Source organism: Carica papaya, chromosome 1, assembly GCF_054855325.1.
Source record: "Carica papaya isolate Zhongbai chromosome 1, ASM5485532v1, whole genome shotgun sequence".
NCBI classification, from domain to species: Eukaryota; Viridiplantae; Streptophyta; class Magnoliopsida; order Brassicales; family Caricaceae; genus Carica; species Carica papaya.
Genome location: NC_142309.1, coordinates 21,947,501 through 21,969,349, shown reverse-complemented (window position 1 = coordinate 21,969,349; position 21,849 = coordinate 21,947,501). Strand labels below are relative to the sequence as shown.

Here is a 21,849-nt window from a genome sequence, read left to right as displayed (position 1 = left end):
ACTTTGCAAGGATCAGTGTCTTTTTATCCCTCATGTTTGTTTACAACAGGTTGATCTGCCTGTATTTTAAGCTACTTCTTTTTTGGCATCATGACATGTTCAAATAAAAATACTTGGCTATGAGAATTTTCACTGTGTAATAATTTTCAGACATTTTCACAATGATTTCAGGGGAACTATCTAGTTTTTGTTACATCTGTAGGTTTATATGATCTAATACCCTCAATCAGATCCTTTATATTGCTCCAAGATGACCCACCTTCTTCAACAGCTTTCCGTGCTAATTCTCTAAGTCTTCTAGCTTTCTTTCTCATCTCAATTGCCTCATTGGAATTGTTCATGATTTCAATAATTGCTTTCTTGATCTTCTCTTTGTTTATCAGAGGTGATTCTTCTGTTGCCCACAATTTCCATGTATCATTACCTACTGAAACGCCAAATCTCAGTGCTTGTGTCACGAGTTTCTCATTGTAAAATTGTTCTGCAAAAATTGGCCACGTGACCATGGGTATGCCTGCACTAATCCCTTCCATGATTGAGTTCCAACCACAATGAGTCAAGAAACCTCCAATGGCTGGATGTGTAAGAATCAACACCTGTGGTGCCCATCCTCTTATAATCAACCCTTGGCCACTTTGTGTTACTTTTTCCTCAAATCCTTCCGGTAACCATGAGTTTTGTTGTTGTTGATCATTGTTGTGTGTATCATCAACTGTCAAGACTTTTCCTATCGTCCAAACGAATGAGTGACCTGATTCTTCAAGTGCACTAGCCATTTCTGTTATTTGAGACTTGGTGAATCTTATTAGGCTTCCAAAACAGATGTAGACAACAGAGGTGGGTTCCTTAGAATCAAGCCAACTTAAGCAGCTATGTTTAGGTATGGAAGGCTTGTCTCCTCTTTCAGCTTTCTCATCATTGTTTAAAAGGGATGCAGGTCCTATAGGCCATACTTTCAATCCTATAACTTTTCTAGAATGATCGATGTAAGCAGGTTCTAATTCATAAAAGCTGTTTACTAAGACCCCAAAACTCTTCTTCTCGACCTCTTTGAGCTTATCAAACAAAGCAGAGAATCTAGTCTTGGTTTTCACAATGTCTGGAAGTTGCGATCTTGTAAATGTTATTTGATCTGGCAAGCCTGGAACTACGAAAGATTCTGTCTCAGACACAACATTCATGTGAGGCTTATAATGTTCGAGGTTATGAGCGACACAGAGATTAAAGAATCCACTTCCATTGAAGGCAAGTCTCGGTATGCCTAATTCAATGGCAACATCAACAGTCCATGGAAAGAGATAGTCAGAGACAATGCAATCAGGACGACATTCTCTAAATACTTGCTCAACTTGCGGCTGGAGCATGTCTATGGCATGAAAAAGCTTGACGGTCATTTTTGGAGTCGGAGCAGCAGTTAGATTTTCACAACCTTCTGGTAGACCGAATTCTGAGGAAGGAAAATGTAAAACATTGAACTGAATATACTTACCAGATTTAATATCGCGGTCAACAGCAGATGCAAAAGGAAGAACATTCTTAGGCGTGGTAAGTATGGTAACATTGATGCCATGAGAAGCGAATGATCTAGCAATGTCTACCATTGGCATCATATGGCCTGGTGCCAAGTAAGGAAGAAACATGACATGAAGTTGATTTCTTGATTCCATTTTTTATTCTCAATTCTTTCTTTCTTTCTTTCTTTCTTTCTTTCTTTCCTTTTCTTTTGTTGAGTTGCAGGAAAAAGTGCAAGGGCAGATGGCATTTGATGAGCATAATAATCCGTTGCCAGATTGACTGTCATTCAATTAATTAGTTTTTACTTTTGAATTCGATAATATCGGTAAATAATCAAAATAATAATGATATGTTTACTATTTTTAATAAAGAATCGTTTAAAAAGAACGAAAAACTTTCAAAGTTCTAAAAATAAAACAGAAAAAAAAAAAATTAAAACTCATTTCGCGCTGTTATAATTCATCAATTCCACCAAGAAAAAGAAAAAAACACTTCCAATTTGTTTTAAAATTTAAATTTTATGAGATAAAAATAAAATATAATATGTGTGTCATTTAAATTTAAATAAATATAATATTATAATTCTTTGTGTCTATTACATTAATGTTTTTACAACTCATTACCCATTATTATAGATTCGAGAATGCAAATGGAGTTAATTCAATTATGTATTAAAAATATAAATTATAATTAATTCTTTATTTATTACAAGTAATATTTTAAAAATAAAATATTAAATATTAGAGTTTAATATTTAATATATTATCAGAAAAAAAAAATTATAAATGCGAATAACAAACAAACAAAAAAATAATATTATACGTATAATACACCTAACTTTTAGTTCAAATAAAGATCGGAGTTTCAACATTTGTATTATATTATATTTATTTATTTACTAAAAATTATATTATATGAAATGGGTTGAACTCTTTTATATTTTTGAGTACCAAAATTTAAAATTTTATATTCAGAAATGGAGGAGGCGTTTGTGTGTCATTTGCTGCCAAATTTTTTGGACAAGGATGGATCAGCTTTATCCTATTTGTGCTAGTAGTAAGTAGTTATTTTTTTAATCATCAAAAGTCAAACGTGTATTTTTTGCTAAATAGAATCTTTTCTTGAGCTTGATTCCTTCATCTTTCCCAACCAGAACGTGACACCACATCCTCCATTTTTGTTCAGAAAGCTAGCAAATTTGCCGTACCATCATGGACATGGCGGCAGAGTTGATATGGGATTTTATTGATGCTGAATTTATTATAAAATAACTTTTTCAAAGAGAAAAATAAAATACCGAAAGTTAAAATTAGGTAAAGTTTCAAACTTTTCTTATATTGGTTTCCCTAAAATGTATTTTTGACACAAATGGATTAATTTTTGAAATTTGAAAAAAAAAAAAAAAAGAAAAATTAAAGATAAAAGTCAGCTGAGACTTGACCAAAACGACTGCGCATTACAAAAGTTTTAAGCCATTAATCTTTAACCACGAAAAAAGCATCTGGGATTTGACCTATTATTTCTATACATATAAAAAAATAAACAAAACGAAGAATAATTTGGTGGAACAATATCGGTTTCCCACATATATATATATACATATGTATATATGACAAGATACACCTTAACCGGACCCGCAGATTGAAACGAGTGATGGGGCCCCAATATGTGTCCACCAAGAACATTTGTATATATTTATATATATATATATATATACACACACACATATATATATCATGCTAGAAAGGATACAATGTATAAGAGGAATATATGCGCCTAATTTTTCTAGAGGTATATAAACCTCTATTTCCATGGTAAAAAACATCTAAAGAAATTGAGAAACCAAAAACTTATTAGTATTTTCTCTGGATCGCGATTCTCCTCCACTCTTTCTCTATTCGATTCTTCATTCTTCCTTCACTAATCCTTAATGATTTGCTTCCATAGTTGTTTTAGAGCATATTCTTGCAATATATGAATATATATCTCCAAAGTAAGCAAGAAATATATTCTTTAAAATTTCTTATTTAAAAATAAATATACAAATTATATAAAAAGACAAAGAAAATTACATGATCTATAAATTTAAATTTCAATTTGTCAAGAAGTGAACATCTTTATGTGTACAATATATACTTTCTCATGATGAAACAATTCACTTAATATTATAAAAATTACTGTTGAAAATTGACGAAAGAATCCCAAAGATGCTATGCAAGTTTGATTTTCTAAAGCAAAAATGTTAAGAAAAATAATATAACAACCTCGAACTCATAACTTATAATAACATTATCCAACAGGATGTAGCTCAAATCCTGTATTGGGTGATCTCCCACGACTTTCCAGCACGATTTCGAATAAATCATTGTCAGATTCTTCGTCAAATTCCATAGTTCGAGTACTATTATTGTTATTGTTATATCCTCGTGCAATACTTCTATTAAACCATTGCGAATCGATTCTCCCCATTGAAAAAAGCTCTTTGCTATCTTCATATCCTAAAGCTGCGACTGTATTTGGAGAATTCACAAGGGGCCCAATGAAACAAGGGTTTGCTGTCCTTTGAGTATTAGCTGGTGCATAACTAAAAACACTTTGTCCAAAATTTACCAATACTAATATATCAATATTTGCTGCTAGAGTTGGATAAAGAGGGCTTCCAAATTCTTCAGACTTACAATGAATTACATGAACTAACTCTGAATTAACTGTGAAAAACACTTTCTTTTGTTTTGGATTAAACCCACAACCGATAATTTTTTCATTCTTTTTCCATTCAACTTTTTCGGATTCGAACACTAATTTGGTTCCTGCATAAAGGTAAAAACTTGGCTTTAGTGTTGGTCAAGTCTAATCAAGATGGAAAATTGTGAATGTATATGACATATATAGAAAAGATCATAATAGAGACAATATTTTGTAGGACCTTGAAGAATAATTTCAAACAGGTTTATATACCTAATTCTGCCGTACAATGAAGAATGGCATATAAAGGGTGTTGGCCTTGAAGAATAATTTCATTTCTCTATTCAAAACATATGATGGTGAGCCTTTTCTCGTTAACCCCTTTTTTAATGTTTGACAACTTTAGGTCAAGGATTTGTTCATTGCAAAGTTTTGTATGGTGATAACAAAAAATAATAAGCACAATATACATATATAGATACAATAAATGGAAAAACTCTAAATCATGTTGCAGATAACCAATTTACTTTGTATTTAACCCAATTATATTTTTTTTAAAAATGGCATTAGGAGAAAATTGACCTAAAACAAGTGTATGTATACAGAAACAAATATGTGCATATAGACACGTGCCAAAATTCAAACAAATTATAAGAGGGTTTGCTTGGGAGAAAGACATTTCATCTGTAGACTCTTTATTTAGAATCTATTAAGTCAAAGATTCTGATTTTTTTACTTGGGTATGAGAAATTAAGAGAGTAAAAATTAATTACCGTCGAGATATACAGAGCCGTCAGAGTTGAAGCCAATGGATGCTGGGTAGCTTCCAGGAAGACTAAAAGGCAGAGGACCACCCACTGTTAACCCTAAGGACACAGCGATTTCTTCCTCTTTTCCGCCATGATCGACCTTCAACTCTTCTGCTTTATTAATCGCATTGGCGCTCGATTTTTCTTGAATCAGTTTTGCCTTTTCTCCCTCCTTAATTTTCCCCATCGAGGATTCAAACTCATCTTCTCGGCAATACAGGATCGTGATCTCGAAATACGCTTCTTGGGGAAAAGCAGAGTTTCCCAGAGGAGGACCCGGCAATGGCAGAGCGGTTCTGATCACAGAGGTTGAGTTCACCTTCTTCAACCCAGAATTTAATCTGATCTTCTGCATAAAATCCGCCGAACCTTGACACACTTCCCAGCTTATTTCCGTGTCTGATTCTCTTCTGTAATCGCCTGGCGCGCATAGCCCCAACAGAGTTGATTTAGTACTCGACGGAGACGACATGTAGCCGCCGGTGAATCCAAACCTTGACCACCCATTTTCGACGGCGTCAGTGACGAGCGACGGATGATCAGACCAGTTAAACAGCAAATTCCCACGTCGGAAAACATAATAATTTCCGGTTCCCCCTCCGCCTCTTCGCTTGCTATCTAAATCAATCTGATTATGTAAGCTCGTTTGATGCAACCTTGCTATTCCTTCCTGCAAGCTCTCTGTTCTCTGGTTCATGTTATTCTCAACACTGGATTTATGGAAACACCATCGGGTTAAAAACACGGTGAGGAGAACAGCGAGAAGGCCGGCGGAGATCACCACCGCCATGACATGAACCCATTCGAGCATCTTATCTTAATCTGGAGGTCTAAACTGTTCTTCAATGGGGGATTAGGGAGAAAGGGTGATGTTATTTTTGTTCCTTTTGAAAAGAAAGATAAAGGGTACGAAGAGAAAGAGAGGGGGAAGAAAGAGCAGGCGTGGACTAGGACCGGTTCAAGAAAGGCGAGGAGGAGGAGAGAGGCGGTGTTGTGTAAGCAAAGCAGTAAATTAAAGAGGGAAAAGAAGGATGCACTTTGTTTGTGGACAGAGGAATATAATATATATATTATATATGTGCGTATAATATATGTATATACATATGACATTATACGCGATCAAATTTTTATTATATATAACGTTTTTTTAAAAAAAAAAAATTTATTCATTACATTGGAGTATTCTTTAATTAATTGGATTGGAACCGACAAATTATCGTCATTTAAAAAAAAAAACACGTTTCTGGTTGCAACGTGGGTTTTCAGAATAGATAAAAGGATTTTATAAATAATTTTTTAAAGCTCATTTTAACGTATGTTAATATTATTTTTAAGTAAGAGACAAAATTAAAATCTCTACTGCATAATTAAAACTTATTGATGCATCAATTAACAGTTAATTAACCCACTTTTGTTATTCCTTCAGGTTGTAATTATTATTAACAATATATCTATTAAAGACATCTACTCATCAATACGAATATTACGTGAATCTTGAAAAGAAAAACAGAATTATTATTTATTAAAAAAAAAAAGATTATGGGAATCTTGAAATAAATAAAATTTAAGATATACATTTTTTTTAAAGAGGAAAATATACCAATTTATTTAAATTTGGCAGTTGGCACTAAAAATAATTATTTTTCATGTTAATTTAAGAAATCTTATACTTGTAGTGACAGGTGTATAGTACGTTAAACTTGAGATGTAGTGGTGACTGTAATTTTCCTTAATTTTAATATTATGTTAAAACATATATACATATATATATATATATATACACACGTACACGTATATACCACATAGAAGTTTTGTCTTGCTTGGAGGATGAGGTGTAGGCTTTGGAAAAAAAAAAAAAAGACATGAATAGGACACCATTTTGTCATTTTGTTTGGTTTGGGGTGAAGGAAGGGGGAAAATGATAGTGGAGGCTTCAAAAATTTTGTTATTATATGTTGTAATTATGACAACTAAATCTTTAATTATTAATAATAAATTTACTGATATTTAATTTAACTAAATTATCACAACTTTATAAATATATTTATTACAAAATTTTAATATATTATAGACACAACAATTATTTGACACTATATATAATTATAATTCCCTATACACAATATAAATTTTATAAATATTTGGTCTATAATTAATTAATTATATTTTTTGTTTTACACTTTTTAAAATATATAATTAATGTGATCATGTCAAATTTTTCATATAATTTATTTTTAATTTTTTTTAAAAAAATAAACTTTAGTTAAAAATTAATACAAATTATGTTTTTGAAATATGAATAATATAGATAAATCGCTTATACTCTCAGTTTTTTTATTTGTTGCATTAGAGCTTAATAAGAATATTTTTTTTAAAAAAATTAAATAATTATTGTGTTAATAGATATTAAAATATAAATTTTAATATACATTAATTCACATAAATAATTGAATTTTATTGAACCCAATTGGCAAATTGTTCACTTAAAATTGCGGTCTTATGAAAATCAATGTTGTATATTTTGTTTTTAAAAAATATATTCTTTAAACTAAATTAAAAATATATCTACATAAAAGATCGAACTCAAGTCACCAAAACATACTTGTTCATCAACAAAACTAAATTTTATTTCCTCTTGCATTTACAGATATGTTATGAAAATCAATCAAGAAGAAGAATTGGATCCTTGTGCAATTCAGAATACAGTCTTGTTGATTAGTCCCTGTCTCATTATCTTTTAAGAATGGGAATGGCAGAAAAGTTGAGGAAAGAAAAAAGTGGGGGATGAAGAAGAGAAAGAAAGAAAAAGTGGAGGATCAAAAAGGCAAACAAGCAGGCAGCCATGCCCATGAAGATGATGATCTGAAAATGAAAAACAGGCAAAAGCATTGAAGTAAGAGCTTCCTCATTCTAACACCTCGTTTGTCTGTCTCCTTGCAGACAACTCCTTCCACTATCAAATCATTCGGCTCAACCAAACAAGTACTAATGAATGACATGTCATCACTGCTCTTCTTCCATTGGCACATAACCCAATTTTACTTTGTTGTTTGGGGCGAGAAATGACAATTCCAAACTTTTCTGTCCTTTTTTAAGAAAATAATAAAATCATCTTTGACAAAAAAAGTAAAATACTTAGAGAATGGGCGATTCAGATGGGTTCTTCGTTAAAGCCCAGCTCACCATTTTTAACAGACAAATCCAGGACAAAGGCCTAAACTGGGTTCAGAAATGGAACATCAGACATGGCAGAAATGGGCTTTAACGGTCCAAGATTTATTATCAGGGTCTTCTTCCTTATCGTCTTATCACTTTGTATCTTCCCCTCCAAAAATCTGTTGGAGAAGACGGCATGGAAACAGAACCCTTTAGGCTTTTCCGCTCAATTAAGTTCCTCTCTATTCTCAGTGCTCTGTAAACAGAGAAGAAAACCCATCATTCGGGAACCATGAGTTCTCTCTGCAATTCTTTAGATACACTCCCTCTAAAACCCCTTTCGATGCACAGGACTGACCTACTTTTCTCTCGTTCTCCTTATCTCAGCTTCCTCGCCCCAAGCCTCAACAATCACAAACTTACAATCACGTTAAGACCCCCACTCACAAATCCCCGCGTTATTTATCGGCCATGCCTAATCAGGTCGAGCTCGAGTTCCTCCGCGTCGACGTCGGACATTGACATGGTCAGGAACAAGGAAGGGATCTACACGCCCAACCAGAGCAAAGTTGTTGTGCTCTGGGACCTCGATAACAAGCCCCCGCGGGGCCCGCCATACGAGGCCGCCATGGCGCTGAGACAGGTAGCCCAGAGATTTGGGGACATAGTTGAGATATCAGCTTATGCGAACCGCCATGCCTTCATTCATTTACCGCAATGGGTGCTCCAAGAACGCCGCGAGAGGAAGCAACTGAATATTCTTGAGAGAAAGGGAGTGGTTACCCCGAGCGAGCCCTACGTTTGCGGGGTTTGTGGGCGCAAGTGCAAGACCAGTCTTGATTTGAAGAAGCATTTCAGGCAACTTCATGAAAGGGAGAGGCAGAAGAAGTTCAACCGAATGAGGTCTTTGAAGGGGAAGAAGAGGCAAAAGTATAAGGAAAAGTACATAACGGGGAATCATAAGTACAATGAAGCTGCAAGAAGCTTGATTACGCCAAAAGTCGGATATGGGTTGGCGTCTGAGCTGAGGAGAGCAGGAGTTTTCGTGAAGACGGTGGAAGATAAGCCGCAGGCGGCGGACTGGGCGTTGAAGAGGCAAATGCAGCATTCTATGACCAGAGGGATTGACTGGTTGTTCTTGGTGTCCGATGATAAGGACTTCGTTGAGATGTTGAGAAAAGCCAGGGATGCGAATTTGGGGACAGTAGTGGTAGGTGATTGGGACAGAGCGCTAGGAAGACATGCAGATTTGTGGGTGCCGTGGGTTGAGGTCGAGAATGGAGGATTGACAGAGAAGGATTTGATGCCTGAGAAAAGGAGGAGGCAGGATTTGGAGGAGGAGGGTGTCTTGTTCTCTGTTTCATGCTTTGATGGTGAGAGGGATTTGGATAGAGTGGTTGATGAGCTGGTTGTGCAGAGAACTGAGTTTGGTGGTGCGAGGATTTCGGCCTTTTCTGAAGGGGAAGAGGATGATGATGATGAGTGGGTAACAGAGGAGGACTGGGACAATGAAGATTATTTATTAAGGGCTAGTGAAGATGAGATCACTGAAGGGGAAGATGGGTATTTTTGACGCTTGTGAATAAAATTATGATGGTGGGTATTTCATTCTGCTTGGAACTGGTGTAATTTGATTGGGAAAAGATATAACAGTTTCACGGAGGTATATATTGTGTTAATAGTTAGGTTTTTCATAAAATGGAAAGGAATACTATTTGTTCGTCTAGCTCTTCAAATCCTTGGAGCATCATGATTGGATTCTTTTCACCGTGAAAATGGATGTTGATTCCCATGGTCAATACTGTAAACGGTATATCTCTGCCCCAGAATATCTCAGTATGTTTCTTTTGTTACCGTGGATTATCACTAATAACCTGAACTAATCTCTAGACTATTTTGACACTGATAATTTGCCAGTTTGCATTCCATTGAGTGGTATTTCCTTTTTGTTGTTATTTTGGCATGGATCTCATGTGTTGAAATTAGGTCGGACATTATTATAAATCATTGGCAGTTGATGACCATGTTGTTGTTATTGAATACCACATGCCTCTGTCAATTCCTTTCTGGTTGATGATTTGTTGAGTTTTTACTTGAGCATTTTTATTGAGCCCATGCTTGCAACCACCGTATTAATGGCAGTACGAAATTGTAATGTTTTTAACGTAAGTTTCATATGTTTCACATTTACGAAGAAAACATTTCTTCTTCTGTGCCTGCAGCTGTATAGTTTCTGTTTTCATTACTTTTCCCCATAATTTCATTTTAATTGATGGGAAGTTTTTGTTCCTATTAATAATACGTTGGATTATTTTGGGATAGATAAATATCAGATAAGTAACTGTTACATGTAGCGGATAAATATAAGGTACAATGAAGGACTAGAAAAGTAAGAAGATAAACATTCAGCTCAAGAATTTCTATTTGTTAACTGGTAGAACTGAATACCAAGTTATGAAGAAAGCTACACCGAGTCCCCTAGAAAACACAATTCTAGTGGAGTGGATTAAATGATTTTATAATTAAATGTAGGTTGAATTAAAGATTTTGCATTAGGGTTTTCGCTAAGAAGATGACAAACCTAAATCCTTGCCATGGTATTAACTGGTAGCTTACAAAGAAAGTTTTCATGGTACAACAGTCAGCAAGTACAAGGTGATTGAATAGATAGTGAAAGAAGAAAGGAGTTGGGTGCTATTTGAACACATGCTAATGTGTGGTTTTTGGAACATAATTGGTTACTGTTTCTGTTATTTTCTCGAGGGATATATTGTTTGATTGATGTTAGTAATCTTTGGACATTGGGCTATATGTATTTCTTGAGTTATTTGGAATATCTCACCTATATCAACCAAGATTCCCGGCTTCGTGTGGTACTTAATACATTTGTATTAATTCTATTTTCTCCAGCTCTTTGTTAGGTTGTCCAATTCCTGATTATTGTGCCTAGCTTTAGCACTCCATACTTTTCTCAACCTCGATGCATAAATTAGTTCTTATAATTTCTGTGCAAAATGTATATTTCTGGCTTATATCCATACAAACTTCTATGATAACTTTGGCTGATTATTTGTGTATTATTAATGTAGGGAGTAGTACAATTTATTTCCTCTGGTTTGATTTTCTCCTTTTCCAATACTTGTGTGTTTTTCTTTTTGGTGCAAATTTAATACGAAGTATCTATTTTGTTTTCCATTTTATAAGAAATGATTACATCTTTTTTAGTTATGGAAAACTATTTTGAACGAGAACGTGAAATGAAGTTGTTCTCAAACCTATGCCATAATTTTCTTATCATTCTTCAAACCTTGTTTTCATTTTTCAGTAACTCTACATGTGTTTATGAATTTACAAAGTGAAACTAAGAACAAGTTTATATAACTAAACAGGACCTTAGTTTTTCTTATAACATTTTTGTTTTTTTTTTTTATTTTTCTAACTTTAATTTGTTTGCTCTTGACATTTACGTCTTCATTTTTTATTAGTACAAGCATGTGTAGATGTCTTGTAGAAATGACTAACTATTAAACCATGTGCTAAGATGACACAAGAAAAAAACTCCATAGATTAGAAATGAAAAAATCCAAGCCTGATATTATTAAATTGTAATTTACCTTCAATTTTGACCAAAAGCCTATCCTTTTCGGGGCATTTGGTGCTCCACTGTTTTCAACAGCTAAATGACCAGGCATTAAAAATCAGTTTTAACTTCTGTTCAAAAGACCTGATCAAATACCACTACACTCATTATGTATAATTGTGGATCACCATTTACCAGTGGACCAAATCTGAATGGCAGAGGATTTGCTAGACTGTCTTTGGTGTTCGAAGGCAAAGTTTTAGTTTACTGTATTGCTACTATGTTGTTTCTGTTTTCCCTTTCTAGAAATTGGTTTGTCTTCCTCATGTTTTGGGTTTGGTTTAAGTAATTTGCAGAAATTTGAATGAAAATAACAGTACGGGTCAAAGTAATTTCCACGTGAAATTAAAGTTTGACGTTATTGTGATTCCTTGACAAGTAAGAATACATCGTCAATGGTTACGAAATTGAAGAATAGAAAGAAGTTAATTTTATCATGCATCAGATATGTAAATTATGATTATCTTCCACATATCAACTAGTTTGGGTCTAGAGATTGAATGAGAGTATAATTGATTTGAACCAAACAGAATGTTACTTTCTTTCTTAGAAAAGAATATCTCACTCCAAGAGTTCATCTCTGATTGTGTAGTACAGTAAGAGTAAGAACATTTTTTAGGATGAGGATAAAAGCCTCGTGGAGAAGGCTTTTTAGAAATTTATATCAAGAGATAGAAATATTTAGGAGAATTGTCAGAAAAATTTAACGTGCAAGGGTAAAAAAAGATCCAAATATCTGCTTGAATAGGAGAACAAAGAAAAGTAAACATTGTGTTTGATACAAAACATGTTTCTTTTCTGTAGAGTGTATCTTAATTGACAAGATTTATCTTGTGCAAATACAATGTCACAGAATTATTTATTGAAGAAATTGGTTGGTCTCTCCAAAGGCTCATGTCGGTGTTAATTGTGGATGGGTAGATTGCTTTGTAAGACTTGCAGCAGGATGCATGGCCCCTGACCAGCAGCCGTCCCTTTCAGTTAAGATTTTATGACCTCAAAAGTCTGCTGGTTGATATTACACAGATTAGGTAAATTGATGTGCTGATAGTTTTACCCTTGAAAATTGAACTTACCTACTCCGTCTCCCATAGATTTTTGAAGGTTTATGTTGCTGAAGGGTTACTTGGTGGGTTCAGGCGTAATTTGGTTTCTCTATAGCTTGCAGTAGTGCATGGCTTTAATCTATAGAATCCCATTTGTACATACAGAATGTATCTATCTCTGGATTTAGTTTGTTTTTGGCGTGTAATCAGTTCTTAATGCGAGATCATCTGGCATTAATAAGGAACACGATTGGGATGCTGGGTGCTATTATGGTGTATCTGGGCTCCACGGGTGGCAGTAATTTCCTAACATTTTATAGTAATTTAGTAAGTCCGTTAAAACTATTTTATCAATTATCATCTGCTGGGTGCTATTATGGTGTGTATCCGGGTTGTATGGGTGGCAGTTATTTTCTAACATTTCGCAGTGTGATTTAGGAAGAGTGCATAGTAGTTTTGTCACTTATCACTTAAATTTTGTGTGATCGTTAGTCAAGTCCTTAATGTCAAACTAAATTACTATCAACTGTTAGGTACAACAGGGCGGCCCAGATCCATTTTGGTGATGCTTTTTACTTTTGTAAGAGGATGCGTACATTTTTCAGATTCTTCTATCCACAAGGTGAATTCCTCCTCTCCTGTTCATATATATTTACATTAAAAAATAACATTTGATTTATTTAAATAAAAAAAAAAAAAGGTGGGTGTGGGGGGAAGGGAGAATACGGGAGAGGAAAAGGCAGGAGATTGCTGTTGTGGGGGGAGGTGGCTGCCGACTGAGAAATCAAGTTGGGAAGTGCATTATTTTGTCTTCTTATTCATTAGTTTATCCACAAGCAGCAGCAATTCGTCATCTTCCACCCCAATAAGTAGCGACAATTATTATGTTGGTAAATTATTTTTCTTGTAAGATATTTTTTAGATTTAATATTTTCAAGTGTATATCTTTTCTTAGTTTTTACATGAGATACGTAGTTTTTTTTTTTTTTTTTTTTTATTGAATAAAGAATTCCATTCCAGTGGGTACGGGTATATATCATAGTTGTACCTTGTTGAGTCAGTCTGGGGAATGCGATGCAAATTGATCATCTTATTGTGGCGGTGAGAGTGAGACAAAAACCATGTTGATGTCAAACTACCTGACATGATTTTATTTCTCCTCCTAGTTTGAGTACTACTTAATTGTATAAATTTTGAAATTTTATTTTATTGCTATCTTTATGGAGTTGTAGTAAATAAATTTTAATGAATTTATTATATTTATATTAAAAAATAATTTTCTAATAATTCAGTATTATTAGTTGAAGTATATACAATACGATACAAATTTAATTTAATCTAATTTTTTTTATAATAAAATTAAATATATAGATTTCGCCCATTATATAGAAATTATTCATGCCTTAGAATAAATTTTTACTAGCAATTACTAGTGTGGAAATTCGAGTAGTAGTAATCATTATTACTATTAGTAAAAAAAGGAAAAAAAAAAAAAAAAAAAAGAAATTTGATTGAAATTATTTTTGTAATTAATTACTTACCCATTTCAACTATATGTAATTAATTGGTAAACTGTTTATGCGAAATGATGATGTTAGATTAATGAGTAAATTGTTTATTAGAATTTAGAAATGATGGTTGACTTCCCATGCGCCAAAGAGGTAGTAAAGTAGAAGAAGGCAAGGGAGTCATATTTTTTAACTACACTCTCTCTTAATTATTAATGATTAATTAATTAATTAATTAACAAGTACGGTGATTAATTTAGTTTGTATAAACAAAAACTTTAATATAAAAAAAAAGACAAAACCTTAGTTAGAACTCGTTGAAAAGTCAATAATCAACCCGAAATAGTTATCACCAGAACCAGTTGGGATGTGACAGGAATAGAAAGTAATTAATGGTTTGAGCACTCCTAAGTTGCTTAAGGGGGTTTTTTATTTACTAGTATTAAAAAAAAAATTATATTAAAAATCAACCAATATTTTATGATAAATATAAGTATTATACATTTAATATAAAATTGAAATCCAAATAATCATTTGAAATTTTGAATTATAAAATTTTTATATAACTAAATGGATTAACTTAATCTTAATCAAAATTTTAATTGAATCTGGGTATTTGCACTGCCATTTTCATGTACTTTAGATTGCGTAGACGGAAAGTCTTCTCTTTCTCCCCCATCCGTCCATCCACCACCGACTTGATTAAACCCAACTTGGAATTAGATCCACTTGTTTCCAAACAGTACCAAAACTCATCATTATCTTTCCAACAAATTAACAAACAAACAAAACAAGTCATATTATCCAGTTAATTCAGTTACATACAATCCCGGAAATTAAATACGAGCCTCGCCAGCGACACATGGAATTTTTTTGGGTCCGAAAATACATTCATTATTATTTAAATAAATAAATTATTTATCCAAAACGTATAAATTTTACTTTCTTAATATAAGAAAACACGTTGCAATTAAAATATGTAAAATTATTTTTTTCACTAATAATAATGAGTTTCGAGTTTATGTCCACGTTGGCGGTCAGATGCTCATAAGCTCGCCACGTGGAATTTTTTCATAATAGTTCACTGAAACTGCCCCTTCCAAGCGTATCTAGACCTATACGAGCGAGAATAAAATAAATTTAATTTATTTATCAAAATTACTATTTAAAAATTAAAATTTGAATTCCAAATATGTTATTAGAATATAAAATGCACTTCTAAAATAGTTTTTTAAAAAATTTAAATCTGAAAAAAAATTAATAAAACATATAGGTCGACATGTACTTTAATTAATAATACGCACAGTCATACAAACATGTGTGTGTGTGCGTGTGTGTGTGTGTGTGTGTGTGTGTGTGTGTGTGCGCTCGCGCGCGCGCGCCCTTCAATTATTAAGTTTTGAGTTATTTTTGAAAAAATAAATTAGTATTTATTAAGTATATATGGATAGATAGGGAAAATAGAGAAAGGAAAGAGAGATGGGAGAGCTGATGGATTATGTCGGCCAAATTTGGATTTATCTTTAAGGAAGATCAACGTGGCGGCCGTGCCCAGACGACAGACTAGCAGCCAAGTGGGAAACTAATGCTTACGGCCTTCCCTATTTTCTTTTTTTTTTAATATATATATATATATATATATTGTCACCCATATATACATTCAACCATATATATATTCGTCTTCTATGTTTACCCATGCTTGGGCCCGAGAGCATGGCTTGTAACATCCAACACTCCTCTCTGAATATTAAACCGTCTCTCTCTGCCTTCTTGCTTTTCTGACGTGATCGCCGCCGCAAGCCGAAATAAAAAGATCATCTTTTTTTTTTCCTGTTGGTTTCTTGGGATTTTGGTTTCTTGTAACTTTCTTCTGTGAACCATGGAAGGAGAGTGTTGTTCGACGACGAGCAGTAGCAGCACAGAGAACAAGATGAGAAAGCAGAGACAGCAGAAGCAAGATAAGCCGTACAGGGGGATCAGGATGAGGAAGTGGGGTAAGTGGGTGGCGGAGATCAGAGAACCCAACAAGCGTTCCAGGATCTGGCTCGGCTCTTACTCCACCCCCGTCGCCGCCGCTCGCGCCTACGACACCGCCGTCTTCTACCTCCGTGGTCCATCCGCCAGACTCAACTTCCCGGAACTCGTCTTCCAAGACGACGACGATCATCGCCTCCGTGACATGTCTGCCGCATCCATACGCAAGAAGGCCACGGAGGTCGGCGCCAGAGTTGACGCACTCCAGGCTGCGGCTCTCCACCCCGCACCTTCCTCCGAGTCCAACTCTTCCGGACGGGTAACCGAGAAACCCGACTTGAACGAGTACCCGAATCCGGAAACTTCCGATGAAGACTGAAGATTTTTCAAGCTGCAAAACTGATCACCAGCCGAAAAAAAGAATAACCCTTTGCTGCTGCTTCCCTCTGGTGGATCTTATTTATGGTGTAAATTCTTACATATGGGGTAGGTAGCTTGATGGTTGCCATGGAAATGGAATTGAGAAGGGTTCTGTTTCATTGGGCAGATTTCTTCTGTAACATGATGATCCGCTATAGTGTACTGGTTTTAGCTATAGATACGCATAATCGAATTGATGTTGATTATCTTCCCTCGTTTCGTTTCTTGATTTTCTCTATATTTCAAGTTTTGTTTTGATTTTTTTCTCTTGCCTCTGTAACTATATGACGAGGAAGAAGATGAAGATGAAGATGAAGATGATGATGATGATAATGAAACAGATATGACTTAAATACTCTTTAATTGTTCTGTCTATAATATATGATTTATGGTACATGAGATATGTATGGGCATAGACGTGGATAGGATGAATAGGGTTGAGCATAAGGAAAGAAAAGAAGTAGATAGGTAGAAGAAGAGGAGGAGGAGGAAGAAGAAGAAGGAAACAAATGACGTGGGTGTGGAGACCACAATACGCAGAGGAAAAGAACACAAAACGGCATAGAAGGGAATGGAAGGGTGTGGTCCTGAATGAAAGGGGGAGGGGAGGGGGGGGCTGTCAGCGTCATGGTTATGGTGGTGGAAGATTACTACGAGAGAGCCAGTTTGTTTCAAAGGAAGGTTGATGATGGGTGATGAAAGGTGGGCGGTGAGTGCGGGGTTTTTTCTTACAAAAAAAAAAAATAAATAAATAAATAATAATATTAACATATTTTTTGTTATTTAATTTTAATTTTGCTTTTGATATTTTCTCTTTTAAGTAGTTTTGTTTTTCTGGTTTTGGGCGGTTGCTTTTCTGTTTTTCTTATGTTTTTTATGTTGCAAAAATTAATTACGGTTGCCAAACTGTCATCCAATCATATCTTGACTTTGATTTTTTTTTTCTTTTTTGATTTTGTCTACATTAACTGATTTTTGAAAAAATTAATTAAAAGCTATTTCCATTAAATGGCTGTTTAATGAGCTAACTGGGTAGAAAAAATTATGCAATATTTGCCGAGACTCGCCAGGTATTTCTTAAATTTTCTCTCTGTAATTATCTATTTCTATAAATGGTAATTAAATTTTCTACTTGTACAGATGAAATAATTATTAATCGCGTAAAATTTGAGTTCATGGGAGTTCGCGATTCATTGTATTTGCCGAAGCTCTTCATACGTATTTACGGACTGATTTAGTGACCGCACAATTTGAGAGCATCAATTTATCGCCATCATCCCATTCGATAATTAAGAATTAATTACGCAACTTTTCGGTATGTAAATAAATATGTATGTATATATTCCATGTAAGTATGAACTTAATGATTCGAGTGATCTTTCACTTTCAACCCCGTAATGAATAATTAAATGACTCAGCAACTATCATCTCATGATTCATATTATACATATATATATATATATATATATGTTAGTATATTGTCGAAAGTAAAATTGCATGGAAATTATTTAAGCTTTAAACAACCGCCTTGCAAGTGTATAGAGTGATATTCATTGTATACACACAAGAAAGCTTAAAAATGCCAAAACGTCACCGTCATGACTCTGAAAATGGATCTGTAAATGTAGCTTAACATGACTGGGTAATTAAGATCGCATTATCTCCAATTGCATTAAGAAATTTTACTCATACAAATAATGAAAAGAAAAAAAAAATACTAAATTAGATTGGCTCGGATTGTCCAACCCACATATGATACATATATATATATATATATATGTATGTTGTTATATAATCTCATAACTGGAAATTCAATTCAAAATCATTAAGACCATGCTAATCCCAAATTAATAATCACATAAAAATACACGTAAATCTAAGGGGGGGGGGGGGGGGGGGGGGAAAGATAGAAAATAAAACAGGAAACTAGAGATTCGAGTGGAATAATGTTTTAAGACAGGCTTGGAAAATACAGGAATATAGATATAGGAAAGCAGCATAACCAGGTTGTCACCCTCGTACAAAACACTACTATAATAAGAATTATCCATTATCTTTCCTCCTTCAAATCCCCTCTTGCATCTCCTAATCAAATCATCCCCACCTAAAATTACTCCTTAATTTCATGTCTAAAAATTCTTAATTACATTATTTATACAATAAATTAAAATTGAATTATTATTTTTTTAAAAAAAATTATTTTTATTTTATTATAATTGTATTACTATATTGATGTAAACTACATTCAACATTATAAAAAATTATCGAATTCTGTTTGACTTAAAGATTGTGATGGGCAATAGATACTATAAGTTTCCAGGCTAATTATAATATCACGTTAAGTGATTAATTATAAGAAACTAAACTTAAATTGACAAGTCTAGAAATTATTAATAAACAATGACAAATTAATATAAAATAGATGAAGTAATAATTCATCTTTCGTTTATATTTATATATTTATCGCAAATAAAAAAATAATTAATACCGAATATATAAAAATTTATGTTATATATATTCCTATCGTGTGGATATATGGGGAATACCACTACGTGCTCTGGTCTTTTCAGGTGTTGGAGAATATTTGATGATAATTGTTTGTTAGACAACACAAATATCATAATATAATTTTTATAATTTATAAATTATTATTTTATATATACTATCAAATTATTTATTTAAATAATTCATTCCTTTTTTTTTTTTTTTTTTTTTTCTTTTTTAAAAGTAAAATCCATTATTTATTGTGGGTACTTCAAGCTCTATATGTCTCTATATATAACAGTTTATTAGCCAGCTGTTTTATTTTGTAGATATTTTAATTAAATTAAAGCTAGCTCGTCTACTCAGCTGACTAAATTTTTTTTTTTTTTTTTTTTTTTATAAGAAAAATCGAACTTCAAATGCAAATAGAGTGATGGGTTGAAATTTGAGTCTATCCATCCTGAAATTTTCAAATACATTAATCACTTTTGGGTATTTTGATTTCTGATAATACATACTAAATTACAGCTTTGGTAGAGCTTGCCTGCAGTATACAGATACATATACATATATATATAAATAGATAAATATTATAAAAGGTTGATTCAATGCATATAGACAGAGGACTAGTATAAGCCAATTACCCAAATGGCCAAATTCAATATGAATAAGTTACAATTATTGACTCTCTAATCATGGCAACAAGAAACCGCCCTTTAATTCTCACAGTCAAGACGTGACTATAAAAGTCAGTAAATTAAGTTTTGATTTCACATCAGGAATACAACACTCGCAATTGATCTCCGTTCATTTTCTCTCCCTTAAAAATTATATTAAAAATATTTGATTTAATTACTTACTTCAAAAATTATTTTGTACGAGGAACAACATGGTAATCCATTTTCATTATGTTAAACAAATATAATATTATATTCATGTATATCCATAACACGAAATAGTTATTTATTATATAAAGAAATCAATCATGTATTAATAATTTTTGTGAAACCAAGTATCGAGTAGATAGATTATGAAATCAATAATTGGACTGGAGGGCTTAGTTTAATTAACGATAGTTACGTGTATTACATATTTAAATAATATCCAAGATAAATTAATAAATAAAAACAATTAACAAAATTTAATCAAAATGTGGCAGGTCTGATCTAATTGATTCTTATATATTTCATGTACCAGGTCGGATAATACAGTTTTAAGTGGTTTATTACCGGCCCATTTAATGTTCCTTGGGAGGGAGGATTCACAAAAAGGCCCAATTATATATATTACAAGGTTTAAGATATATTATTAATTTTGCGATAGTCAAAACTGAAAACTAACATTTTTAATATAAATAAATAAATAAAATGTGGATAATCGCGAGGTCAAAACTCGCTGGCTGTCAGTCTGTTTACATTATATAAATAAATAAATAAATAACTTGAGTAAGAATTCGAAAAATATTATAATATTTCTTTCAATTTTTGTGATTTATTATTATTATTATTTTTCCAAAATATCTATTTTATGTATTCTATTGAACAAAATGATGCTTTAACAATAATATTAAAATACGTAACTAATTTACTAAATTAACTTTTAATTTTAATTCAAAACAAATATTATTCATATATAACTACTTTAATTATACATAATAAATGAAAATCATTTTTTTAATGAAAATAAAATGGAAATCATTTTTTTTAATTAAAAAAAAACATATTATAATTTTATAAAAAATTTAGTTTTAAAAAAGTATAAAATCTAAAGCTGCATCATTTAGGAAGTTAATTTTTCTTAAGTCAGACCATGTTTTATTATATTTTAAATAGATTGCATTACAATATTAGATTATACTTATTTAGAATCAAATATCGAGATTTTTTTTATATAGATATAGTAAACGATCATGATTATTGTAATTACTATAAAATGTTTAATAGGTATGGTGTTTTTTTTTTTATATATATATATTTAGTTATCAACAAGAATATGTACTTATTCCTAAATGGAATTTTGACTCTTTAGTTAATTGACTCTTCTATGGTAACTAAATATAGTAACTATTTTCTATAAGCATAGTAACAGCTATGTAAGTGATTTGTGTATTTTAAAATCATAAAAAAAAAAAATGATGTAAATAAAATTGAAGATATTTAAAATATTTTCGTCAAATTTTAACTTAATTAACATTAAAAAAAAAAAAAAGATAAAAAGCTCAATTATTCAGAGGTCGTATGTAGCTGAGATCCTTCACAACTCTACTCCTATAAATGTGTACGCACAATCATTAATCTACCTCCATACGGTGTAGATATATAAAGGAAGCCTACAGAATTTGAGAATCACATTATATGTGTATGTATATATATATATAATATTAATATTAGTTACTTTGAGTAGCCGAAATGGATTATATAGGAATAATAAATTTTTTTTTTTTATAAGGTTTCAATAATTTATATAAATTTGGCACTGGTATTCACATAATTGATTTAGATTCGTAGAGCATGCATGTTATAGAACAATGATTTTCCTCGGTCGCTTTTTTAATTTATCTTAATCTATGGAAGAAACTTTTCTATTTAATTTTAAATTCCATATATCTTTTCCCT

The 21,849-nt window shown here is 32.5% G+C and overlaps 4 protein-coding genes across 17 annotated transcripts; 2 read left to right on the top strand and 2 right to left on the bottom strand.

Moving 5' to 3' along the window:
* Positions 1–40: 40 nt before the first annotated feature.
* Positions 41–1,767, bottom strand: LOC110818832 (scopoletin glucosyltransferase-like). Its single transcript, XM_022047826.2, has one exon. It carries the CDS (start codon positions 1,665–1,667, stop codon positions 177–179), a length of 1,491 nt encoding a protein of 496 aa, XP_021903518.1. The 5' UTR covers positions 1,668–1,767; the 3' UTR covers positions 41–176.
* A 1,821-nt stretch (positions 1,768–3,588) lies between these two features.
* On the bottom strand, positions 3,589–5,966 carry LOC110818893 (uncharacterized). The gene is made up of 2 exons (XM_022047922.2): positions 4,974–5,966; positions 3,589–4,325 (listed from the first exon to the last, which is right to left on the bottom strand). Exons 1-2 carry the CDS (start codon positions 5,818–5,820, stop codon positions 3,805–3,807), a joined length of 1,368 nt encoding a protein of 455 aa, XP_021903614.1. The 5' UTR covers positions 5,821–5,966; the 3' UTR covers positions 3,589–3,804.
* Positions 5,967–8,304: 2,338 nt separating this feature from the next.
* Positions 8,305–13,936, top strand: LOC110818755 (C2H2-like zinc finger protein). 14 transcript variants are annotated; one of them, XM_088221497.1, is made up of 4 exons: positions 8,305–9,972; positions 12,656–12,782; positions 13,382–13,470; positions 13,549–13,936. In XM_088221497.1, exon 1 carries the CDS (start codon positions 8,455–8,457, stop codon positions 9,733–9,735), a length of 1,281 nt encoding a protein of 426 aa, XP_088077623.1. In that variant the 5' UTR covers positions 8,305–8,454; the 3' UTR covers positions 9,736–9,972; positions 12,656–12,782; positions 13,382–13,470; positions 13,549–13,936. The 14 variants fall into 14 exon arrangements, with proteins under 14 accessions (XP_088077623.1, XP_088077622.1, XP_088077620.1 ...); XM_088221496.1 differs by having other exon boundaries at positions 12,656–12,833; positions 13,391–13,470; XM_088221494.1 differs by having other exon boundaries at positions 12,656–12,833.
* Positions 13,937–16,009: 2,073 nt separating this feature from the next.
* Positions 16,010–16,956, top strand: LOC110818891 (ethylene-responsive transcription factor ERF011). Its single transcript, XM_022047919.2, has one exon. The coding sequence runs from the start codon at positions 16,236–16,238 to the stop codon at positions 16,707–16,709; it is 474 nt and encodes a 157-aa protein (XP_021903611.1). The 5' UTR covers positions 16,010–16,235; the 3' UTR covers positions 16,710–16,956.
* Positions 16,957–21,849: the final 4,893 nt, after the last annotated feature.